This window comes from Pseudonaja textilis, chromosome 1 (assembly GCF_049901715.1).
Source record: "Pseudonaja textilis isolate UNSWEBS1 chromosome 1, rPseTex1.2, whole genome shotgun sequence".
Classification (NCBI taxonomy): domain Eukaryota; kingdom Metazoa; phylum Chordata; class Lepidosauria; order Squamata; family Elapidae; genus Pseudonaja; species Pseudonaja textilis.
Genome location: NC_141990.1, coordinates 93,843,703 through 93,868,429, shown reverse-complemented (window position 1 = coordinate 93,868,429; position 24,727 = coordinate 93,843,703). Strand labels below are relative to the sequence as shown.

At 37.6% G+C, this 24,727-nt stretch overlaps 1 protein-coding gene across 28 annotated transcripts in view; it reads right to left on the bottom strand.

The window, feature by feature from the left end:
* Positions 1–24,727, bottom strand: part of TRDN (triadin) — a 239,662-nt gene that overhangs the window by 5,853 nt on the left and 209,082 nt on the right. For 27 of the 28 annotated variants that reach the window (XM_087941756.1, XM_087941764.1, XM_087941813.1 and 24 more), the window contains 9 exons: positions 22,422–22,460; positions 21,583–21,633; positions 16,871–16,897; positions 15,793–15,840; positions 9,666–9,707; positions 8,850–8,897; positions 8,648–8,692; positions 7,675–7,719; positions 6,738–6,767 (listed from right to left, as the gene is read on the bottom strand). In XM_087941756.1, the coding sequence (XP_087797882.1) occupies positions 6,738–6,767; positions 7,675–7,719; positions 8,648–8,692; positions 8,850–8,897; positions 9,666–9,707; positions 15,793–15,840; positions 16,871–16,897; positions 21,583–21,633; positions 22,422–22,460 (375 nt within the window). The remainder of the gene's footprint in view (positions 1–6,737; positions 6,768–7,674; positions 7,720–8,647; positions 8,693–8,849; positions 8,898–9,665; positions 9,708–15,792; positions 15,841–16,870; positions 16,898–21,582; positions 21,634–22,421; positions 22,461–24,727) is intronic. The other variant, XM_087941728.1, reaches the window with a different exon arrangement.

Sequence of the window (24,727 nt, the reverse complement as noted above, 5' to 3'; positions counted from 1 at the left end):
GACTAATGTAGATTATCAATGTCCAAAACCACTTTCTTCCCTGGTCAGGCATGGATGGCATCAAGAGTTTTAATCATTAAATAAATGGCAAGCAATATTTTATCCCACATTTGTTTTTTGACAAACCGAAAAAGACTTTTTTACCTTGCCAACCAAATCTGCTATTGAATGGCACACATTATTCCTATGTTAATGGCCGACACAAAATACTGTGAGCAAAAATGTCAGCTATGAAGTGACATTTCTCTTTCTTCATTGCAGTTATTTCAGAATATACCCTTCTGGGGGGAAAAGAATTACAAATAAACTCCTCGGTATAAGTAAATAGAAAATTAGAAGTCAAATACACAATGGAAATGCTAACGTATATGGACCCAAGATACAGTTTATGCCCATTTATATTCATTATCATATGGCTTATATGCAAGTTGTCTGAAATAATTGGATGGAGCTTTGGAGCTTCAAATGTGTTTTCTTTTTCAAAAACATGGATTGCCGGGCAATCTATGGCCTGTGGGCTCCATGTAGATCCTGATCCCCTGGTTGCCACTTCTAAAGAATCTGAGCATACATTGCAGAAATTAAAGGATCCCAAGTTCCCATGGATGAAATTTGATGATGGCATAATACTAGTTTTTATTCACAACACCAAAAGTAAAAAAGAGAGAGAAAGAGAAGCAGAGAGGGGAGAGGAGGGGGGAGAAGGTAATGCTTCTTTGAAATGTAGGATATTTATTTTGACTTTTAGAAGTATGGAATGGTGAAAAGGAAAAAGAAAAACCACCCAAATTCAGTCAAGCGATCTAATACGGTTGTGTCACCAGCTATCACTATACTCGTGCCTCATGAAAAAACAGCAACAACAAATAACAATAATAATGGTTTGTCAGACTGGGAGAAATGATTAGCTTTTGCTCAATATAGCAATAGCACTTAGACTTAGAGACTGCTGCATAGTGCTTTACAGCCCTCTCTAAATGGTTTACAGAGTCAGCCTATTGCCCCCAACAATCTGGGTCCTCATTTTACCAACCTCAGCAGGATGGAAGGCTGAGTCAACCTTGAGCCAGTCAGGATCAAACCCCTGGACTGCGCAGTGAGTTAGCCCTGCAGTACTACATTCTAACCACTGTGCCACTACGGCGCAGTATAGTATGAATTGCAATGATACAAAGTAGAATGTTCAATGATTGCTGCCTAGGTCCTTGCCTTCTCTGCAGGTGGTGGTGATCCACCCTGTCAGCCTCTATAGAAATTCCCTCTGTCCTGCTTTCCCTGCTTTATTAAATTTATTTATTTGTTAAATTTATTTGCTGCCCATTTCACCCTGGGGTTACTCTGGGCGGCTTACAATAGTAAAAATGGGAAACAATGATAAAAAATGTAAACGTAACAATAGTAAAGCAATGAAACAATAAAAATAAACGAGGAAAGTACAACAATATGAATTGAAAGATGTGTGGGAGGAGAAGTAGGAAACACAGGGGAGAAGGGGGCCAGCTAATTAATCCAGTAGCCACCTCCACTTCTGCATTTGGTCCCCAGACCACCTGTCAGAGCCAGGTCTTCAGGCTGTCAGAGCCTGTGATATAGGGAAAGGAAAAGAATGAGCTCTCCCCCGATTCTTTTCTTGCCCACCAAGCAGCAGGAAGACGATGCCAATCATGGATTTGGAACCTTTGTCTTATCTCCCATGGATGTCAGTGGGTGAGAAATCAATCAGAAAGGAAATGGAAGAACGGTTTAAGGCTCTAGCACACGGGTGTCAAACTCGATCTCATTGAGGGCTGCATCAAGGTTGTGTTTGACCTTGGGGGGGGCAGAGTGGGTGTGGCCAGGAGGGCATGACCAGCTCAACATCACTCGTATCAGGGGCACCTGTAGTGGCCCAAGCGCTCTACCAGTGAAAATGGGCTCCGAGCTCTGTTTTCAGCTGCAACTATGTCCTGTAACCCTCTGCCAGCAAAAATGGAGCTCGGGAGCCCATTTTTGCTGGCAGAGGCACCACGAGCTGGTTCTTTGCTGTTTCCAGGGTGATCCCATGGGCTAGCTTTAAGCACCAATGGACTGAATCTGGCCCCTGCCCTTGAGTTTGACACCCCTGCTCTAGCATTAGACTTTTCAATAACCAAATTGCTCTGTTGGTTGTCTCCTGTGTGCCATGCCGATATTTCTTATATAATTTGTACAAGGAGATGTACAAATTATGTGCATATTATCTGTGTACATTTGCAGGTATGCACCCCCCACAAACAGAGTTTCAATTATGGGGAGTATTATGAAGATATATTTTTGTTCAGTTTTCCATACAAGACAAAATGAAACTAGAGAAAAGGTGTGGTTAGATTTGCTCAAACACAAATCTTATTAATGCAGCTCTGAGTCTTTAGCAATTAAATGCTTGTCCTGTAAAAGGGACTTCTTTTTTCTTGGTGCACAGTTTTGATGCCGGTCATGATATTTGATGTGTCAAATAGCTTGCAGCCACCTAGGAAAGACTGTTAAATTCGAAGGCCTGAATCTTGACCTGAATATAAAAATGTTGCTAATTAGAGACAATTCCATCTTGAGCCAAATATGTAATGAGTTATGCTTGTGGGTCAGGAACAGGTCACTCAGCAGACATCTTTCATTAAAGCAAAGTACTTTGGCAGCAAAGGCAAAGCAGATGGAGAGTTCATTAACACACTGTGTCACAAAACAACATCATAGTTCACTTTGATTAACTGGTCCACTGAGAACGGATCATTTTATTTTATTTTATTTTATTTAAAAATCAGAAATAGCCAGGCACTCTTTGTCACTGTAAAAGACTAGCAAATATTTGATGTTATAAGTTTGTTAATGTTCATTTGGGATGCATGCGAATAAATAGCTCGCCCTCCAGAAACTATTTTTTCTCAAATTGTTTCCTCAAAGTGTTTGCACTAGGAAAGTAAACAAAAAAACAAAAACCCACTCTCAATTTTCATCTTATGTCCAATCTGTGATGAAGTTATCTAGCTGGACCAAAGGGACATGTTCTTTATGGCATTTTTTTATTCCTTTATTCCTTCCTTTTATTCCTTTTTTATTCCTTTTATTCCTTTGCATGTCACTTAAAAGAAAGAAGTGGTTTCTCAAAGAATGAACGGATTGGCAGCCTTCAGTGAAGAAGTGAAGGCGGAAGAGCTTCATTCATGTCATAGGCAGCTAGAGAGGGAGTAGGAAGTTGGTCCTCAGATGGATAGGCCAAGGGTACAAGTATCCAAAATAACAAGACAGAATTAATGTATGCTACATTTTTAGTGCCCTAATAACAACCCTAATAATGCTCAAATAATTTTGATCCATTCAAATCCATGCCAGACATGCCTTGGCTTAACACCCCCCCCCCTCCAAAAAAAAAGATACTCTCTACAATCCTACAACCAAAGATTGCATTGGCAGCAGTTAAGGTCTTTGAATATCTGTTGGGCATACAGGTATGAAGTTTGAAAAGTATATTAGATGTTCTGTCCACAATAGATTTGTCATTGAAAGAAATAATATTGTGGCAATGAATTTCTCCATCAGCAGTCCTCCATATGATATAGAGGTATAAATCTGCATGTGTGTTTTAACCAGCTTCTTACATATTTTTTGTCACCTTGCATTGGCAGAAGTTTTTCCAGGCATAATGTTTGAATACTTGCCAATGCTATCAATGTCACCAGTAAAGCATACCTTATACACATTATTTTGGTCTACAACAATTATTGGAATTAGAGAAAAGACATGGCTGCTAATTAGAATTGTTATTCAATCATTCAGTCTCTTCCAATTCTTCATGACCCAATGGACATCATTTTGCCAGGATTGTCTGCCAGTAATTGCTTCTTGACGTTTCTATTCTGACACCATCAAGTATGTTTTGTTCTGACATTGCAAGTCTAAATAGTATACATATTTTTGCAGCATTAAATTTCCTTTTTGCCTCTGGGGACATAACTGCTGAATATGCTTTTAATTCTATTCCAGCCAATACCAATACTGACATCTGTGACTTGCTCTTAAATCTTTTAATATCATGTTGACATAAATCTGTTTGTGGATATTTTTTCCTGGCAAACTCCTTGAGTGGGTTACTATTTCCTTTTCCAAGAGATTGTTTTTAATCTAATTCAGGGGTGTCAAATTCACTTCATAACAGAGGCATCATGTAATGTATCGGGACTTTTACCTGCTTCGCTAAACTGGGTGTGGGCATGGCCAGCGCATGACACATCTGGCCCGTGGGCCAGGAGTTTGACAGCTCTGATTTAATTCATCATTTATGACCTTCTAATCAATGGGTGGCTCTACATACCCAACAGTATAGTTCACAGTCTTGCTGGGATACACAGTGTTTTTAACCACTATCAGGAAATTAGTAGATATAAGTGTTATTTAATTGAATTATCATTAAGAGGCAACAAAATGGAGTAAAAAGTATTAATTATAAACATTTAGCTAAAAATAATTTAACAAGTCCAACAGTTCCTATGTTAACTAAATCTGATTTAACACTGTCAGTATGTTCATTATTGCATGCTCCCTAGATTTCTATATTGGATAAAGTCCAGTTTTTCTTTGTTCAGTTGTTAATTCTTCCTCTAGGTGTTTACAACCAGCAATCTTACTTGTAAACAAGACAATGCAACATAAAGTCTACAATATATCACAGATCCCCTCTCATACTGACATCTCTTATAGAAGCCACTATATTGTAATTGAAGTCCAAATATCCTAGGATATTATGCTGGAGAGGGGTGTTTTGCTTAGTTCTAGTTCATGGTTGAAACATTAATGCTACAGAACAGCCCTCTCACTCTGAAGTTAATCAGAATGTGGTTATAGAAAGCTATTTGTGATCTCTGGATGACAGCAAACAACTGTAAAAATTCTCACACAGCCAAATACCAGATCTGGCTACCAAAACATGAAACAGATGGAAATTGTATCTCCCACCCAAGATAATTGCTTTTAGAATGAGTAGAAGAAACAGATGCAAAAAATGTGAACATGAAACCTTATAAACAGTGTGGTTCCCTGGAACTTGCATTTGATAAACGCAAGATGCCCTTACTGTTTCACAATGGCCCCTTAACTTTTCCACAATTAAACTACCTTTTCAGAAATTCCGGGATTCTCAATGCCCATTTAATTAGATCCAATCCAGCCTGCTAGAGAAAGCCTGACCACAGTGGTAGGTATTTTAGCAGCTCATGCAAGAGAAATGGTCCTTCATGCCATACATTTACATCATGTTCGGTGAATACACAAGTGGTGCATCACATTAAATGGTCAACACTGCAGTTTGCATATGTGAATCAGGCCTTAAAGGACTTCCCAAATCCATTAATTGGCCATAAACAAAGTTTAGAAGCAATAGAATTCTTTGTGTTTTATTTCTTTTATGGCTCATTAATATACTGGTTCAGATAGGAGACTTACTAAAAAGAAACTTTCTTAGTGAAGACATCTTCCCTCTCAGTGGTACAATCAACTTACAAGATAAAAATAATAATTCATATCAGAAGCAAAACAAAACAACGTTGCTCTCAGCAGTATGTTTGTGCATGGATAAGAAGCCACTGAACCTACTTATATGACTTGTCCATCCCAATTAATCAATACCATGTCTTTTATTATTTTTACAAATAACTCAGGATGGTAAACGTATGCAACACATCTTCCTCTTCCTATTAAGATGGGAACATGCCATTTGATTCTCATTCATTGATAAAAAAATAACAATTTTCATTCCTACAAAAATAGTGCATCAGCATGGACAGACATTAGTGTGACCAGTACACAGATTCTGCTCAGCTAATCAGAACCTTTCTTACATTTATGCACATCTCTTTTTAAGAGTTGCAAAACGTTGTTTTATTGAGGCTAATGCAGTTCTAAGGAAACCCTATTTCTTGAAGGAAGATGATAAAGTCAAGGCTAATAATTATTCTAAGAATGTAAAGCAAGTAAAGCATTTAGTCTTCTACTTGGTAGAATTATAGGTTAGAATTTTAAAAATAGGTTCATGTGGGCTTTTGGCCTCTCATGAGCACAATTTTCATGTGGAAAAAATCAGTGGAAGTTTAAATTCTAACCTGTACTGAATGTGAATTACAAATTTATTTTACTGACTTGAGTCTTGGTATTAAAGAATCATTGTACTACAACCATAATAATGTAATTCCTTTCCATAAACTTCAGAAACAAATTGTAGAAGAAGGAGATCTGAAGATTTATGCAATGGTCATAATCTATGACACGATTACTGGAAGGGGAAAGAGTGAATAGCTGTGTTTTTGTGGAGTTATATTTTTATTACAACCAAACAGAAGAGCAGAATTCAAGACATTATTCTAATAATTACACAGTTGTTAGAAAAAGTCTGATATATGGTAGCTGACTTATATGGAAATCATTTTCTGAAACTTTCTCCTCTTGTACTTGTACAGATAGCAACATGAAATATATAAAAATTGATGTCTTATTCAAATTCTTTGTACTAATTTATCTTTTCTTCTTCAATTGCTTTCAAGATTAGTTTAATCTTACAAAATATGAAAAATGAGCTTTCCCTCATTAACTAGTTTTCAAAGGCAAATTGTTCATCCTTTCTTAATCTGACAAGATGAGGCGAAACAATACTGTGGATACCTAGTTACATGTCCTGAGAAGGAATTGAAGTCATTTGAAAATCAAAGATATTTGCAAGGCCTTTAACTTACTTCCTGGTTTTGCAGCTTTTGAAAGTTTTTCTGAAAAGAAAGAAAGAAAATCTCAGAAAGAGGGAGAGAATCTGTAGAGCAAGGTTTTTTTTGCTAAATCTTTGCTGTCTTTGCTAATCAATTAATTCTTCGCTTTCTTTGCTAATTTGCTTTCTTTCAATTGTTTTATTTGCTACTTAATTAAGTTAATCCGGCTGCATTTTTGAGGTCACATCATACTGAAACTCAAAACAGCTATGACTATGAATGTCTTTGATAATGGGATGAAAGGGGTTTTTTTGTTTGCACATGTGTATAAGAAGCCCTCCTGGGTGATACCACAAGGCTTCCTTATTTGTCTATCTTTGAATATTCTTTTCAGGCACAGGGAAGCCACTTCCAAGACCTTCCAGAAGAGATCTGTTTTCAGCTTGTTCCAAAAGGCGGTCAAGTTCAAAACTAGCCAAGGTTCCAGAAGGAGGCCATTCCAAAAAGCTGGGCTGCTACAGAAATGCAATATCATTTAGCCTCCTATACCATGTGAAAATGGAGAGGAAAGATCAGCTTTTCCCAAAAATATTGAGTTGGTCAGACTGATTCTCATTGATAAAAACAGCCCTGAAACTAACTTACTGCCAAGCCATAAACTTTAAATTATATCTGAAAACCTAAGAAGCCAACATAATCTGATAACACATAAGTGCAATGTAGAAACAGTAGAAAATTATGGCTTGAAAAATAACCACATATAATCAAGTAAAAATGTGGTTTTTAATTAAGATAAATGGATCTCAATAGTGAGCAATTAATACTAAATCTTAATAGACACTGGATTTAAAGAGTAAAGGAGGAGGAGGGGAGGAGGAGGAAGAGGAGGAGAGGGAGGGGGAAGAGGAGGAGAGGGGAGGATGAGGGGAGGGGAGGGAGCGGGAGGGGGAGGAAACCAACCACCAATTACCTGTAGTCACATTGTGATAAAAAGGGACTGCTTTTTCTGCAGGAACTGTTAAAGAGAACAAAAACATTTAATTGTTTTGGATTCTAAATATAAGAGTTATAGACATAGAAATAGATATATAGGTACGTAAACACACACATTATGTGCACAGCTACTCTCTTCAAAGAACTTTATGTGTTTCACAGTATTTAGCCCTTAATCAAAGTCCATGAGACTTCACCAAGGCTTGAGGGAAAACTTCCTTGGGTCACAAAATCATGAAATCAAAGATCTTCAGTCATGATGAAGAATAAGCGGCCATGTTTCTATCTTTCCCCATCTTTCTCCTAGACCTTTCAGGACCAGTTCCATTCCCCATCCCCAAGAATACAGTAGTTACAGAGGACCAACTGATTTCTAGAAAAGCTATCCAGTCCAGTTTCAAACAAAAATCTAGAAGCTTGTTCTTCTTCTCTTAAAAGTAATACTCTAGATCAGGGCTGTCAAAAGCACTGCCTCACGCATAGGCCACACCTATACCTGGTTTAGCAAAGAGGGAAAAGTCCCGATATATCACATGATGCCACTGTAACGACATGAGTTTGACATCCCTGCTCTAGATTTATGGTTTGTAAGGACAATTGTATGTTGTTGTAATAAGAGGGGAACAAAGACTCTAATCCAAGGGTCTTCAAACTTGGCAAGTTTAAGACTTGTGGACTTCAACTCCCAGAATTCCTGAGCTAACATGACTGGAGGAGGAATTCTGGGAATTGAAGTCCACAAGTCTTAAAGCTGTCAAGTTTGAAGACCCCTGCTGTAATCTATCTCAGCCACTGAAGCTCATTGGGTGATTCTAGACTCAATCACTCTGCATCAACCCAACCTCCTTCACAGGAAGAGGTTTGTGTAGATTGCCTTGCACTCTTGAATTAATTGCTGGATAGAAACCACATACATACATACATACATACATACATACATACATACATACCTTTGTTATGTTTTACTTTCAAGGGTGTCTTTTCAACTGTTTTTCCTGTATGTAAAAGAAAAAGAGAGAAAAATCAAATACAATATTTAAACTGAAGCTCATAAAATCCGCTTTGTTAATATTAAGGTAAGTGAGGAAGGAAAGATATTAGCAAATTCAGAGAACATATAGTTTTTTAGAAAGAAAAAAACCCCAGTCTTACCATGTTTTTCCTTCTTTTCTCTCAAAGATTTTTCTGCTTTTTTTTCATCTGCAAAGAATGTCCAAATCATAGGCGTTAAACTTTAGGGGACTTGGATATTTGCATATTGTTTCACAAACCCTTGGAGAAAACAAGCTTGTGATTTCTGTCTGTCAGCAGCAGGCAAGTTAAATGTGGTTGGAAACAGAACAGATCTTACATTTGCACATTTACACGCTCTTCTATGGAGTTGGATTGAATCATATCTCAAGTGATTTGATATATGCACAGATGTCTTTCTTCAGCATTCATTTTTTTTCAAGCATCCCTGAATACAGTCAATCAACTGTGACTTCATACAAGGAGACAGACTGAAATTAACTAAGGTGCAGAGCTGGAGCATGGCTGCCACTCTGATACTTCCTGCTGAGAACAACAGCAGGTAGTTCGCAGTTTGCCATAAAGCTGTTCATTCTATCTGCCGCCCCCTCCCCTTCCCAGATCCAGCTCACTTTAATGCAACTCCAGTCTCTATTTGCTCAACTGTGAGCATCCTGGCATAATCTCTCCACATGCTACATTACCCTCCCAGACACTAACAGCAAGTAAGTAATTAAAGTTTGTGGCTACCTTGAAGAGTGATAAAAATAGAATATCTGACACTTTGTGGCAGATCTTTTAATGGGACAAATTTAATTAGTTTTTATGGTGCTCAATAGATATATCAGGTAAGGTTCTGGCGACATTAAGCTCCATCAGGTACAATTCTTGTGGCTTGTTATTACATATACCATATGTATATGTACTATATGCTATGTACATCTACTACATGTTTACCTGCAACTTTGAGATCAGCTGTTGCTTTTCCTGGTCTTTCTACTGAGTGGCACAGACATAGAAAGAGAAAGAAAAAAAATAAGTACATCTATATAAATCTTCATACTTTGAGAGTTTGGGGCTGTTTTCAATGCAGATAATCATTTACATATGACTGTAATAGAATCTACCCATTAGAGTCATACATTGAAAAGTTTGTAAAAGATGTTCAACCTGATATTACCCATGGTTCTCGATCATCGATACAGGATGTTGCAAAATGCTGCAAATGGCTATCAGTGTGGCTGTATTGCCAAGCAATCACATGACCTTGGAGGGGACCTGCCATTGGAACTTTGAATCTGGGCTATAAGTACTCCAAAAGTAGGCCTGTTGTAACTTTGAAAGGGCACTAAGTGACCAGTTGTAAATCAAAGACTACCTGTGTAGTGTATGTTGCATACACTGTGATACAGCAACACTTTTGTTAAGTTAATGTAGAAATATTTCACTTGTAAATACAAACTGTACATGTTGTCCCCAAAGGTACTTTTTATCAAAGGCAACTGGACTTTGGTTTTCTTTGAAGATGTTTCACAAGAAACTTCTTAAGTTCTGGCCAGAGAAATTTCTAGGATGAAAAGCAAAACATCTTCAAGGAAAACCAAAGTCCTGGTGCCATTGGAAAAAGCACCTTTGTATAAACCATGACCTGAATGACTGAGAATCTCTACAGATCTCAACCTGTACACGTTGAATTCCCCTAATCAAGCCCACAGTATATCTGAGAAAATATAACTGCAGTGTCTCAAATGTGCTTTTTCAGGAGGCAACTGGACTTTCTTGTTTTTTCCTTTTGAAAATGTTTTGCTTCTCATCCAAGAAGCTTCTTCAGTTCTGACAGGTTAGTGGGGAATGGAAGGATTTATATTCCTTGGAGACATTTGGTAATTTGGGACAACCATGATCTGGATTGCTGGGAATTTCTACAGAATATAAGCGCAGTGAAAATAGAAACTTTTAAGATATAAAGAAGTTGACAGGAATTTTTGCCAGATTATAGATATTATGAATTAGATTTTTGCCATTTTATTTTCTTGCAAGACTTATTATTCCAGATATAGACTAGTATTCTTGAATAAATGTCTTTCAGATATATTGGAATGTGTTTCTGACAATCCATCAGCCAGAAGATCAATGGACACTGTTTCAGGATAAAAGTGATAGCTGGAGGGTGCCCATTAGGAAAGTGTGATCTGTTTTAATGCCAAAACTGAATATATTGGATTTTGCCTTGGGACTTGATATTATTGTTCTAATGTGATCTGTTCTGCAGATTATCTCCAGTCTGTATCCATTTTATATCCTTGCAACATGGCAGACATCTAAAATCATTTGAAATATTGATTATACCTGCAAATAAGAGGCACATCAAATAGTTTAACATTTCTTGAGTAGAAATATAAAACATAAATAAAAAAGTAAATATAAATGTAGAAGACAGAGTCTTTCATGCAGCTATGTTACCTGAAAATTTTTTTAGATTTAAATAATTAAAAAATAGATGCACCAATAGTCTTTTTAATGCAAATAAAGTTCCTGATGTTCCAAAATACTACACATCTGCCACAAACAATTAATTAGAGATCTAGCAAAATAGGTAAGTAGTGAAAGATAGAAATAGATAATGACTTTTAAAATATAATTCCAATTACTTCTGTTCATTCCTATTATGATTGATGGATATAGAAATAGATAATTTAGGGTTTCCTTCATGTTACTATCTTTACCTTCCTCATTTAAAAATAATGCTAAGATCGAATTTAGCTAAGTTGATACATTGGGATTCATAGATGTTCTTCAGTTCTTCCCCATCAGATAGGAGACAACTGATAACACAACACAATAATCAGTGTAGTAAGATATTCTCTAAAGAGCAGCAATCTACGTACTTGTGTAGCTGTTCTCTGTACTTGAAGTAGGGGCACAAATATTTAAAGAGAGCTATTTGCAGCATAATATTACATTAATTATATATTGATTATCAGAGCAATGTAAAAGCTTACAATCTTTTGACAAAATGAATAAGAATAAAGTATGAAATTCAGTGCAAAATCTTTCTTGGCACCAAGAATAAATTTGACTAGAAGAAAGCCGTGTTATCATAATGTGTTGCTAAATTTGTATTCAAGTTCAGAGATAACATGATCAAATATGGTCAGAGAGAGTTCATTTTGTAGCCTTAGAAGACCTGAAGTAGAGAAATGGAGGGATTGTGAGATTTAAAGAATGCTATGCAACTATTAATGCCTCTAAAGAGCCATTCCCAGACTCTTTAGCTCATTAACCCTTCATAAAGTTTCAGATTGTTCATCAGCCCCCAAATATTTAACATATAAAATAATTTAATAAATACTTATTTAACTAGTAGTACTATAAATAATAACAATAACAATAATGGATAGTCCCATTGAACCTTAGGGGTTGACTGTGACCACGCTGGAGAAACCTACTCTAAAAAATATGTAGAAGATCTGCTATCTTCTACTGCCTATATTGTAATGGCACAGAAATACTAGCAAGCATATGAGAGTCACAGTAATTTTTACCAATTATTCTCTATATTTAAACATTTATTTTGTAGCAAACTGCAACTTGTAATTGGAAACACACTGCTTCTTTGCACATGGATAGTTTGCATAAATCATAAAAAGAGATGCCTCCTAAGAATAGTTACAGCTTATATTCTCTGACATCATCTATCCAAAGCCTCTTTTACTTATGTTTACTTTGCAATATAACTAATTCTTACTATATTATTTAATATTATGCTCTCTGTGGCAATAAAACATGATATGTAGCACAAAGTTGTTCATTATTGGTGCTGAAGGAAAGAGTTCCAAATGTGTCAATCTGCTATAGATTGAGTTATTGCATTTAAACTTTTCTTATATCTAGGAAATTCACATTGGGCTCGTTCATGGGGAAGCCCTGAAAGTTGTTAATAGAAACAGGGGTGTCCTGCAGGGAAAGGGATCAAAAAAGGCAACATGCAATCAAAACTCCACCAGTGGTGGCAGACTTCTGGCTTGAATCCCTTCGCTGACAGACCGAAACCGCAATCATGCATGGTTTTGATCTGTGCTCGCCGCCGAAGCACCCCAAGCCAGCTGGTATCAGGGCTAAGCCACCCCATAGAGGTGGTGAGGAAAGGGGAGACTGCCAGCAGGGTTGAGGAGAGCCACATTTCTCCTCCTCAGCTGGCCATTACTCCCTTTCCTGAAGGCTGTTGCAGCAGTGGTCAGAAATGGCCACCTCAAAGAAGAACTCAACTGGAAAAGAATGTGCAGGAGGAAGATAAGAAGAGAAAGTTTTGGTTGACCAGGTTAAACTGCAAAAGCAGTTTTTCAAAAAAAGTTTGTTTTCAAAAAAAGATGTTTTATTTGTATTATATTCTTTTTTGTGAAAACCCAAATAAATAAATAAATAAATAACTCCACCAGTGGTGGAATTCAAATTTTTTTACTACCAGTTCTGTGGGCATGGCTTATTTGGTGGGCGTGGCTTAGGGTCACATAACTGGGTGGGTGTGGCTTGGCGGCCATGTGACTAGGATGGTCATGTGACTGGGTGGTCATGTGACTGGGTGGGTGTGGCCAACTCAATGTCACTCACATCAAGGGGTGCCTCACCTGGCCCCTCCCCTCCCAGCCATTTCTTGTCACCCAGCCTCAACTTATCTACAGTTCTGTAAAAATGTTGTTCACCTTTTTTGACTTTATTATCTGCATACTATAGATGTACTTTCATGGACCACTGAAAGGAGCAAAATGGCTCACATGCTTTACTCAAGAGTGTGACAGGCAACAGGCTTTTAAGGGGCTGCCACAAAGAAAGGGGGACAATGTATTTCCCAAAGAAGCAGAATGCAAACAAGAAGCAATGGATGGAAACTGAACAGAAAGAAGCAACTTAAAACTAAGGAGAAACTTCCTGACACTGAGAACAATTAACCAGTGGAATTGCTTGCCACCAGAAGTTCTGGGTGCTCCAACACTGGAAGTTTTTAACAAAAGACTGGACAGCCATTTCTCTGAAATGTTATAGAGTTCCCCACAAGGTCCCTTTCTAAGTGTTATTATGTTATTCTGACACCTTCCCCAGGACCTCTATTCAGATTTTGGATTCCTCAGAGTTTTCCTGCCTGAGCAGGGGGTTGGATTAGAAGACCTCCATAGGCCCTTTCAACTCTGTTAAATGCACCTGTATTTATGCCCTGACATGTAAACCCTGAAAAATATCTGGGCAGAAGAAAGGCAGTAAAATCACTTTAGGTGTAGGGACAGTGCAAAATATTAATATATGATAAATAATGGAACAATTAAAAATAATACCACAGAGTATTCTCTCTTCCCACTTCCTTCTTTTTTTCTTTCTCTCTCTCTTTCTTTCTCTCCTTTCCTCTTTCTTTCTTCCTCTCTTCCTCTCCCTTCCTCTTTCTTTCTTCCTCTTTCTTTCTTTCTTTCCTTCTTGCCCTTCCTCCCTTCCTCCCTCCCTTCCTTCCTTCCTCCCTCCCTTCATCCCTTCCTTCCCTTCCTTGTCTCTATCTCACACACACACCTCTTTTCTGGGAAGAACTTATGAGCAGCAAGCGGAGGGTGGGGACAATGTGAATGTTGGTTTGGCATGCTGTGAATTGAGCCAAAATCACCTTATCAAGAGTTAGAATACTCCTGTAGGCTCTGGGTTACTAGATGATGCTATCTGCTTGGAGATGGTCACCTATCAACTGCATGATCATGTTACTGGATGCTTGAGGTGCTTTGCAACAAAAACTGGAGCTGGTCTTGGTTCTTTGTCCCCTGTTCCAAAGCCGTAAAACCTTTCTCTTTGCTTTACCTCTGCTTTCCCTGCTCTTCTGGGCTGGGAAGGTGGTCGACGCGCTCCAAAAAGGAGGCCAGTAACTCCTGGGGCTCCTTCCCATAGCCGCACTGCTGCCACCGCTGTTCCCCCACTCTCTGGACTGGCCCGGCACCCCATCTTGGCCTCCTCCCACCCGGAAAGGTCCCCAGCGGTGGGGGCCAGTCACAGAAAGGCCCTGCTCAGTGGGTCGCAGTGGGCCGAGCACGGCTCGCAGGGTTACCTGTGAGCAGGGCAGGCAGATCAGGGCTGCTCAGTTGGGGGCGGGCGGGTGAGTGGTGTGAGCGAGCATCAGGTGGGTGGGGCAACTGAGCGACCAGCAACGAGAGAACCGGTTCGGGGGCGTGGCCAGCAGAAGTTACTAACGGTTCCACGACCCATGCCTAATCACCACTACAGGTTCTCCAGAACTGTTGAGAACTGGTTGAATGCCACCTCTGAACTCCACCCCTTTTTACATGCATCATGGTGCATGTTAAAAAAAGGCAGGCTTTGATCACATGGATATAGACACAATTTTGACTTTTGACCTTCTCCTTGCAGGCATCCCTGAAAGAAACACTGGTATTTCAGTGTTCTATCTCTTTATATGTGAACTATTTATATTCTGTACTGTTTTAAAAAATGACATAAATATAAGAAAGTAAAATATTAATCACAGTTAATTGACAAATGCATTATTTAAGCTATTTGGCTAACAATAGTTAGGAAATTCTATTAATTCAATATGTTAATGTGCATAACATGCTTTTCAGAAAAAGATAAAATAGCAGCAAAGACATTATTAGCAACCAGGTTAACAAGGCTATTTAAATTGCAGATTTAGAAAAGGCATTCACATGCAAAGCAAGGCAGCAAGTATAAATATAACATGACACATCTTGTAATTTCTTTGGACATGGAGAGAAATTAAGGAACCTTACTTCAATGGAGGAAAAGTAGAAAAGGATAATGTTGGGTTGTAGTTCTTAAGCTTGCTCTTGGCTTAGATCCTACACATATTGCATGTCCCCTCCCCTCCACCAACAAAGAAAAATTCATGCTTACTTATGAATAAGGACAGAATGGTGCATCCCTATTATTTAAGCCAAGAGCAAGCCTAAGAAGTATACACTGTGGAATAGCAATGATGTCAGGTGCTCAAGGCCTTATTGTTCTGCTCAGTTTGTCAATTCCTTCTTCTACTTTGCCAAGTGGTTGTGTGAAGTGTGAATATCAGAATAAATACCTGGTTTTGCTAGATGAGCTCCTTTTTTTTGCCCAAGAACTTCTTGTTCTAAAAAGTGGGAGCAATACAAGATAAATTCAACATTGCTTTGCCGTTGTATAGTCTCTGCTCTTAACTTTTAAATTCTTCTCAGATGGATTTCACACAAAATGAGTCATTCCAGAATTACTGAGAGAAGAGCTACAGTGTTAGCCCTGTCTTCTGATTTTCTCAAACTAGCATACAATAGATAATGAATTGATACGTGTGGTCATGCATGGGCTTTCTCTGAGAAGATATGCCTACACACAATACAGTTCTGGAATGGGTATATTAGCAGTCTGATGAGAACATGCAAATGGTAACTCTTGGTAACTTCATAATATCTCCTTCATATAAAAGGAATCAAATTCTAGGTAACTAGGACCATGAACCACTGCAGGGAGGAGAAACCTTTTAAGATGGTTAGACCTAGCAGGTTTCTCAATGACCTGAAGCACTTCCGTTAGGCACCACTCCATTCTGAGGAGCTCCATGAAATGAAACAAGTGGGGGGAAAAAACTGTTAGGTTTCAGTTGAGTCTAGTTTTATTAGAATCCTGGTCAGTGCCCTCTCTATGTGGCTGCTTCTTCAGAAATATCATGATATTTCTAGGTTAGATTTGCAAGAAACAGGATTAATATTGTACTTCATAATAATTAATTCATAGATCATCAAGATAGACCATGCTGGGGGCAAAACCTTTGTCTCTATTGCTCAGTAAAATCATACCATACAATAGAACATTATTATATAGTCTTGGAAATGATGTGACAGTCACATATACATATTACTGGAGTAAAGCTATTATGACTACTCCATACAGCTAAGGTATGATTATAACCATATTTCAATGAGAAAATACAACATCCACCTGCATGTTAATGGAACTCAATGTACCACCTTGTGGAATCTCCAGATCTTCCCTGGAGAGTTTCCAAAGCCCACAGGTGGTTTAGATTAGAAGATAGGCAAAGAATAAAAGTTTGTCGCAGACAGTAAAAATCCAACTGATCATTGTTCCTGTATTTTTAATAGCTGTAAAGTTTAGAAACTTACTTGGTGGTTTATGTTCTGCCTCCTTGCCTAAAAAGAAAGAAAGAAAAATAATAATAATGAATTTTATTTCCTGTATCCCTCTAATCTTTAGAAAATAAAGATTGCAAAATGAAACATTTTTATGGCTGAAAGTCACAATAATGTAATTTTCTATGCAATGGTTTTCTAGGCAATAAGAGTCAATTTATGGTAATAGTGTCTCAAATTATGCATTTATGTTTATATACCACCAGAGTCATAATAGTGTCAGCACACAGTAGGCATCTTCCATTCTCTCTCTCTCTTTTTTTTAAAAAAATAACATTATTAAAAATTATAAATGAAAAGAATAAAAATCATACATTGAGTACTGCAAAAAACACAAACAGAAAAATATAAGAAAAAGAAAAACCAGGGAGTGTGTAAAAGAAAAAAGAAAAAGAAAGAAAAATTAAACGATTTTTTCCTTTATCCCAGTGGGTAAAAACAATTTTAGTAGCTTATCACTGTCTCTAAATAAAACATAATCTCTCTTCTAGCCATAGCTCACCTTCTTTCAGGCACAAAGAATCAGGACTATTCATAAAGTTGCAGAACAGGAGATTTATTCAAGCCTGTACACAAGAATCTCGTCAAAAGTTCAACCGTAAATTGTGCCAGATAAAGGTCAACAGAATTCAAGAGGGATTGGACTTGGAGCACTTATGGGAACACAATGACTTTAAACTGATGATGTTCCCCCCTTTCCCCAACTTTGCCTGCTCTTCTCTTTCTTTTTCTTCTTCCAATAATCTAGGCATTGACACAATTGCCTACCATAATAGCAAGAAAGTTCTAAGAGCTATCAGAAAGACATCTGGAATTTTTTTTCTGGAAATGGTCTCCTATTTTAGACTCAATCAATCTAAATACCATAAATTAAAATGTAATTAAAGACAATGGAACTGGAGGGAATTCTTCTACAGCTTGGTCATCATCACCTCATTAGACACAGAAAAAGCAATCTCAGATGCCTTGCAGAAGGACTGAGGTGTGATGCTGCTTAAGATAGACCCATAGTTGCTATGAAATCATGACAATGTGTTCTGAAATTCACCAGGACAATAATAGCACAGCCACCCTGTCCTTTAGCTCAGAATAGAATAGAATTCTTTATTGGCCAAGTGTGATTAGACACACAGGAAATTTGTCTTTGGTGCATAAGCTCTCAGTGTACATATAAAAGGTATAAGTGATAAATCATGATAATGGTCATCATTAATTCATTCCTCATCAGGAAGTGACGTTCTTAGGCAACAAGGGAAGAAATATGCTAGTCAATCTTTATGTTGAGTCATGTCTTTATTTTTAGAGCACACATCCAGTACTGGTAAGGGCAGAATTTGCTACAGTTCTGATCTGTTGCTTGTTTGTGGTAAGCAGATAAGTAAACTTGAAAATACTTTCATTTACAGGTATTCCTCAACTTAAGACCATACTTGAGTCTGGAATTAGGATTATAAATCATGCTGGTCATTAAGCAGGTCAGTTATACAACCGTTTTGTGATGATTGTTAAGAAATGCAATGGTCCTAAAGCAAATATGTTGGTGAATAAGTGATTGCTGCAATCAGAATCCATTGTCTGCAATGGACCATGTTTTGCTAGAGACTGGAAGCAAATGCCAGTTTCTGGCAAAATATATATATATATGTAAATTGTGGCATTTGACTGTGGGATACTGTAAATGGACATAAATGAGGACCGGTTGCTGAGTGCACAAAATGTGATCACCTGACCATGGAGAAGGATTGCTGTCATAACTTGAAATCCTGATTGTAAATAGCCCTGAAGAGCTCCATTGTAAATCTGAACAATCATTAAATGACCAGTCATATGTAAAGACTACCTGCGCAACATTCCTTTTCACAAAAATGAAAAATTTTGGCTGTGGACTGGGACTACTCCAATGGTAAAAGAAGAGATGAATATATAATGTACAAAAGCTAAAATAAGCTAATTAGTGGCACTTGCCTCAAAGGTATTATTCCATAGGGAGCAAATTAATAGCAGTGGTTCATTGACATTGTTTGACAGAATACAGAGAGACTTCAGGAAATTCCTACTTTTGTTTTCTACAATATATACAATATTATTCTGACTACATCAGAGAGACATGTAAAATTCCTAGGCATATTTTTAAGAAGCATGTGTTCCCATCTCAAAAATAATCAGTTATTCTGGGTTCATTAATTTTGGATACTATTTATTTTGGTTCCTCTCTTGGTATCACCCGTCACTATTCTTTATAATCATTTTATAGTTTTAATGAGTCGTTGGTTCCTCTCTTGGTATCACCTGTCACTATTCTTTATAATCATTTTATAGTTTTAATGAGTTGTCTTTTCTTTCTAGAATGCCAAGAGGGTATTAATTATATACTCTTTTTATGTGTGTGAAAATGAGCCACAATGTTTCCGAATATATATGTGTGTTTGTGTGTGCATACACACACACACACACACACACACACTGATATACATACACACACACACACACACACACACACACACACACACACAGTCTAGAATCAATAATTATGCTGAGAGAAAACCCCCCAAAATGACAAAGAAAGGATATAAACAATTCCTGTTGTCAGAACAGATGGGGCATCTTGCTCAGCATTTTCAGGTTTATTATCCAGGACCTGAATTTCCAGAAATTTCCTGCCTCTGATATTGGACATAATCCATAGACAAATAATTATTTGTCTAAGGATTAGTAGCTTAGGATCCATTAGTAGCTTTATTCTTTCTGAAGTCTTGGCTATGGTTTTATTTCTTTGATGTATTACTTATTTTATATACTTTTGATACTGTTGGCTCTTGAAGTCTTTTGTTGCTCTTCAACAACACCAAAAGTTTAAAAATGAAAACCAGAATTTAAATAATCAAAAAGTTTGTCAAAAAGTATCTTATTTTAAAGGTCTTTAAAAAGGAAAAAAGCAAAGAGCAGCAAAGAGGTCTCTCCTTTCTGCTCATTAGGGAACACCTTCCAGATAATGATAGAAAAAGCTTGACTCCAAGTCAGGACCTCAAGATGAGTCTTCAGCATCTGTAGATTTCCAAGCATTATTAGACCATTTTTCAATGAATGAGGTAGCTTGTTAGGCCATGTGAGCTTTTAAAGGTAATATCTATCATCTTGTACCAAACTAGAAGTAAATTGGCAGCCTTTTAATGCTTTTAACATGAGCATAATACACTTTTTCCAAGGGTCAGTGTGATGCTAAATTCATGTGCTATATGAAATTTCTGGAGAAGACAAAAAGGCATTCTTAAGTAGAGGTCTAATAATTTTACCCCTTAAACAATGAGGCATGGTACTCTGTTTCAGAAGAATATTTATGTATTAACAAAAGCATTTCCAGTAATTTCCTAGCTAGAAATTACAAGTGAAATTGGGCAAGATCAAAGGAATAAATTATCTTGTACTATATTGGTTAATTTCAAAACTAGCACTTAATGTTCATTAATTTGCATACATTGTAAAGAAAAGTATCTTAAATATATCATTAAACATGGATTAATGCAACATTTTCAAGATGTTAATGTGGTTTCCATCTACTCTATTTCTAACCTGAGAGAAGCTGTAGCACTTGGGTTATCCATTGGTTTTGATCTCTACTATATAATCCCTAACACCAAGTTAAGATGCTCCTGGCATCTCCATTCTCTCTGAATAGGGCAAAATCATGGGGATTAATTTAGTGGACCAGCATATACAACCAATAGGCTACATTCAGTTAAATGTGTTACACTTGTGGATCCCTGCATCAGGAGAGGCAGAGAGGTGCCCTTTGCAAGAACCTTTGGAATTAGGATGCTTGTGAGAATAGGATATCCACACACAGTGATGAAATGGTAACAATCCCATATTGTGATAACCCAGGGTGGGATACAAAATAAACACAGTGACAAAAACAGGTGAAGCCCCTTTAATTCCTTCAAAGGTCCAAATATCCTTGACTGGAGACAAAAAACCCTCCCAAGCAGTTACAAATGGAGGAAATGCCATTTAAACTAAAAAATAACTATAAATTATAAAGGGTAAAAAGAATACAAATTACACTGAAACAATTAAGGGAACCTGGCAAGATAAGAGTTTGAAGACATCCACAGATATCAGAACACAGACTGGGAAGGACACCAAACTCAGAGAGGAATGACAGATTAGAGATATTTCCACACTTTATTTCCAGCACTGGTCCATACGCATGTCCGTCCTTTTAACCAGTTCTCACAGCTGCAGCCCATGAAGAGGATCAAGGCCCTTTCCTCCACCATAGACCACGCTGTTCACATCTCTCCCTTATCCTCTCCTCCCTTCGTGCCCTAGGATGGAGAAGGGATGGGCCCGGGTCTTCCTCTGATTGACCATCCAACTCCACAACTTCCAGAGCCACACTTTCACTCCCTGTTCCTCTTCTCCCTCGGAGTCAGACTCCAACAGGGGCATGACATTTATCTTTGAGTCTTGGAGTGCCTCCCCTTCCCAACCAAGCCCCTCCATTCCTGTTACCATAATATAGCTAAAGATGTGAGCTCTGTTTTGACTTAACAACAAGTTTTATGCTTTTTTATGCTATGGTTGTGACATTGCATGTTACAATCCTCCTTTTGTCTTTTTGATGAATTAAAATGAAAAATAGTAAGTAAATGTTTAAAAAGAAACTGCAAGAGACAAAATCATACCTGTAATGTCAGGATGAGAAATATTCTTGGTTTGTTTTATCATGCTGGAGGCTAAAAAAGAGGTAAATTAAATATAAGACATAACAATTGCTTTCTTTGAAACCCACCTATTAGTCAATTTAAGCTGTAAGCCACATATTTATTTATTATAGCAGTCTTCTCCAACCATGTGCTCTCCAAAAGTGTAAAACTGTAATTTCTCTCTGACCCAAAGCCATTTGATTGGAAGAGCTATTTATTAATTTATTATACACATATGTATAGCAAAGAAAGATTTTATAACAATTAATTGTATTAGCCAAGGGACCAATAAACATTCCTTTACCAATTACTATCTTCAGCAGTTTGTATATGTAAAACAATTCTGCTTTCATAAAATAAGAGAAATTGTAACATTTGTATGACCAGTTTGTGCACAACATTGACTGATTGTATAGGGATTAAAAACAATTTACAAGTAGTAGAAAGTTTTAAAAATATACAATATTTTTGTCAAAATGTTTCTGATTTGACATTATGGTATCACAACTTTTATGGTACAGATTGAATATAGTAAACATCATTATTTACTACATAGTTTTAGACAATTATAGAACAAAGAGGGATTTTAAACAATTGTACTTTTCATCAACTATTAATGAGAACTTTAAAATTTCCTATTAATATTAAGAGAACATAGCTCATAGTTGCTATTAATACAAATGAAAAATAATTAAAAATTAGCGACTTTGGCAATTGAAATTATGTTTCTCAGGTTGTGCACAAGAGCAGTGTCCAAAGAATTAAGAAAATCTGTAGCAGACACTTCTAATCCAAGTTATTTAGAATCAGTTAGTTACCTGTTTTAGCTGGGCTTTCCCCCTTTTTAATGTCAGTTTCTAAAAAAAAAGGGAAAAAACACAATAGTTTCTTTTTAAAGTCAAGATTGTCAGCCCATCTGAATTTTGAATGTATTCCTTATCTTTGCTATACTATACTGTAGAACAGTCTGAAGGGGAATAAAAAACACTTTTACATTATCTCTAATAGCTTGAAGATTATTTAGATTATTTAGACTGAAAGTTGAACTAATAACCCACTGAAAAAGGATTAAAAGAATGAACTCACATCCCTTATTTCTTCCCCATTCCTCCTCAGTTGTTGTTGTTTTTTTTACATCACCATCTGGTAACATCATATTAAGTTTCACTTGAGTAAATAATATGCAGACTCACTAGCTTTGCTTATGTAATGGTATGTAGGAATGATCTTGGGGGAACTACAAAGTGCTGCCTAGGGAAAGATCAAGTAAGAATTGGTAGAGCTGACAGATGCATAATGGTCAGAGAAATAAACTCAGAGAGGATTCTCCCCAACTTATCAGACTGTAAAAAGAGACCATGAGAAATGTGTACTTTCAGACTTAGCTCTCTAGTGTGGGGAGACTAGGCTCTACCTATGACCAAGCTATAACATCCACAGTCAAAGATCCAGCTCACATGGACCATGGACTCATAACATAGAACAGGTACGCATACAATTGCACTATCAGTCTGCTTCACAGCTGAACTGCAGGCATACTATAGTCTGAGATGGCAAACTTATGGCATGCATGCCGGAAGTGGCACACAGAGCCACTTCTGCCGGAACACAAGAGGTTGCCTGGAAGAGCCCCACTGCGCATGTGCATGCACCCCACACCAGCCAGCTGATTGTCGGGTATTTGCCGCACATGCGTGGGGGAAGATGCAGGCACATGCACAGAGGCGTGTAGTGCAAGGGGGTGGCGTGTGCATGCATATGTGCAGGGGACAGGGGGAGTCACACGCTCATTGCATTATGGGTGCAGGGACATGAACGAGCACACGAGCATTTTTGGTATGCAATGTGGAAAAGATTAGCCAACACTGCTAGAGTCTTTGGGTGGAGGGTTTTGTTTGATGTTTCAGATTCTCTTGATCTTTGTTCCTTATTTCATTGCCTCTTTCAACTCTTGTCCCATTATTTGGTTTTGCTTCAGGCCAAGTCAAGTTAAATACGGAAGCGTAATTGGAAAAGGTTGCCTGGTGTATTTGGCAGCTGCGGCGTGCAAGTCAGCATGAATGAGAATATCAAACAGTGCTATTTAAAATATGGAAATTTAAGAAGCATGATATGTGTTATCCACCATACTATCAATTGCAAAGTTGCCATTAGTCTTCACAGCTGTGCAAGAAAAAACATTTAAAAGGCTGAAACAGCAATACAATATTTTGTGAACGGCCTCAACCACATGGACATTTCTGTTATTAATTTGGATTGAAAAAAATGATTTTTTTAAAAATGCACATTTGCCTCACTTTTTGCAAACAATAGAGGTAAAAAAAAAAACAGTTGCTAGAAGACATAGGAAAATTGGTCCCATGGCTCTTATGAGAAAGCCAGAGATGGGAGAAACAAACAAACAAAAAGGAGTGCTGCCATAGTGTGCCTTTTCACCTCCAACCAGAAATGGCTTATTGGGTTTCTGAAGAGATATCAGTCAAGCTTTTGCTCCTGAGCATGTTATTGGGAAATGGCAACAGCTGAACTGAAACATTTCAGAACACCACTTATTTCTACCATGGACCAATACTCAGTAGTGGTATCTGGAAAGGGATAGAGAAGAATAATGAATAAATAATCCATAGTGGGCTCAGCTGGACACCAGTCAAGTAAGTAACACTACGCTATAGATATTTCTGGTGAGGCAGTGAAAGAAAAAAATAAAGAAAAATACATGTAGCCCAGAGTTGAAATGAGGGTCTTTGGTGCTCTCTGAGCTTGGATCAAATTCTGAGCTTGGCTCTGAGTTCAACCAAGCTCAGAAAGCACCAAGGACCCCCTTTTCAAGGAATACTGAGTAGCTAGAAAAATCTATTCATCAGAACAGTTCTGAGTGAACTTCTCTTCCCAGGAAACTTGGCTCTCTTATCTTCTTGCCTATCTCCAGATTTATGACTGGAGGATTTGGGAAACTTGGTTATGTACTGACTGTAACTTATTTTGAACTTAAATGCTTGAAATGTTTATGCCCATTTTCTAGAGCTAGTTCTCTTTCAAGATGATGAGATGAGATGAGATGAAATGAGGGAAGGGAAGGGAATGGAATGGAAGGGAAGGGAAGGGAAGAGGAGAGGAGAGGAGA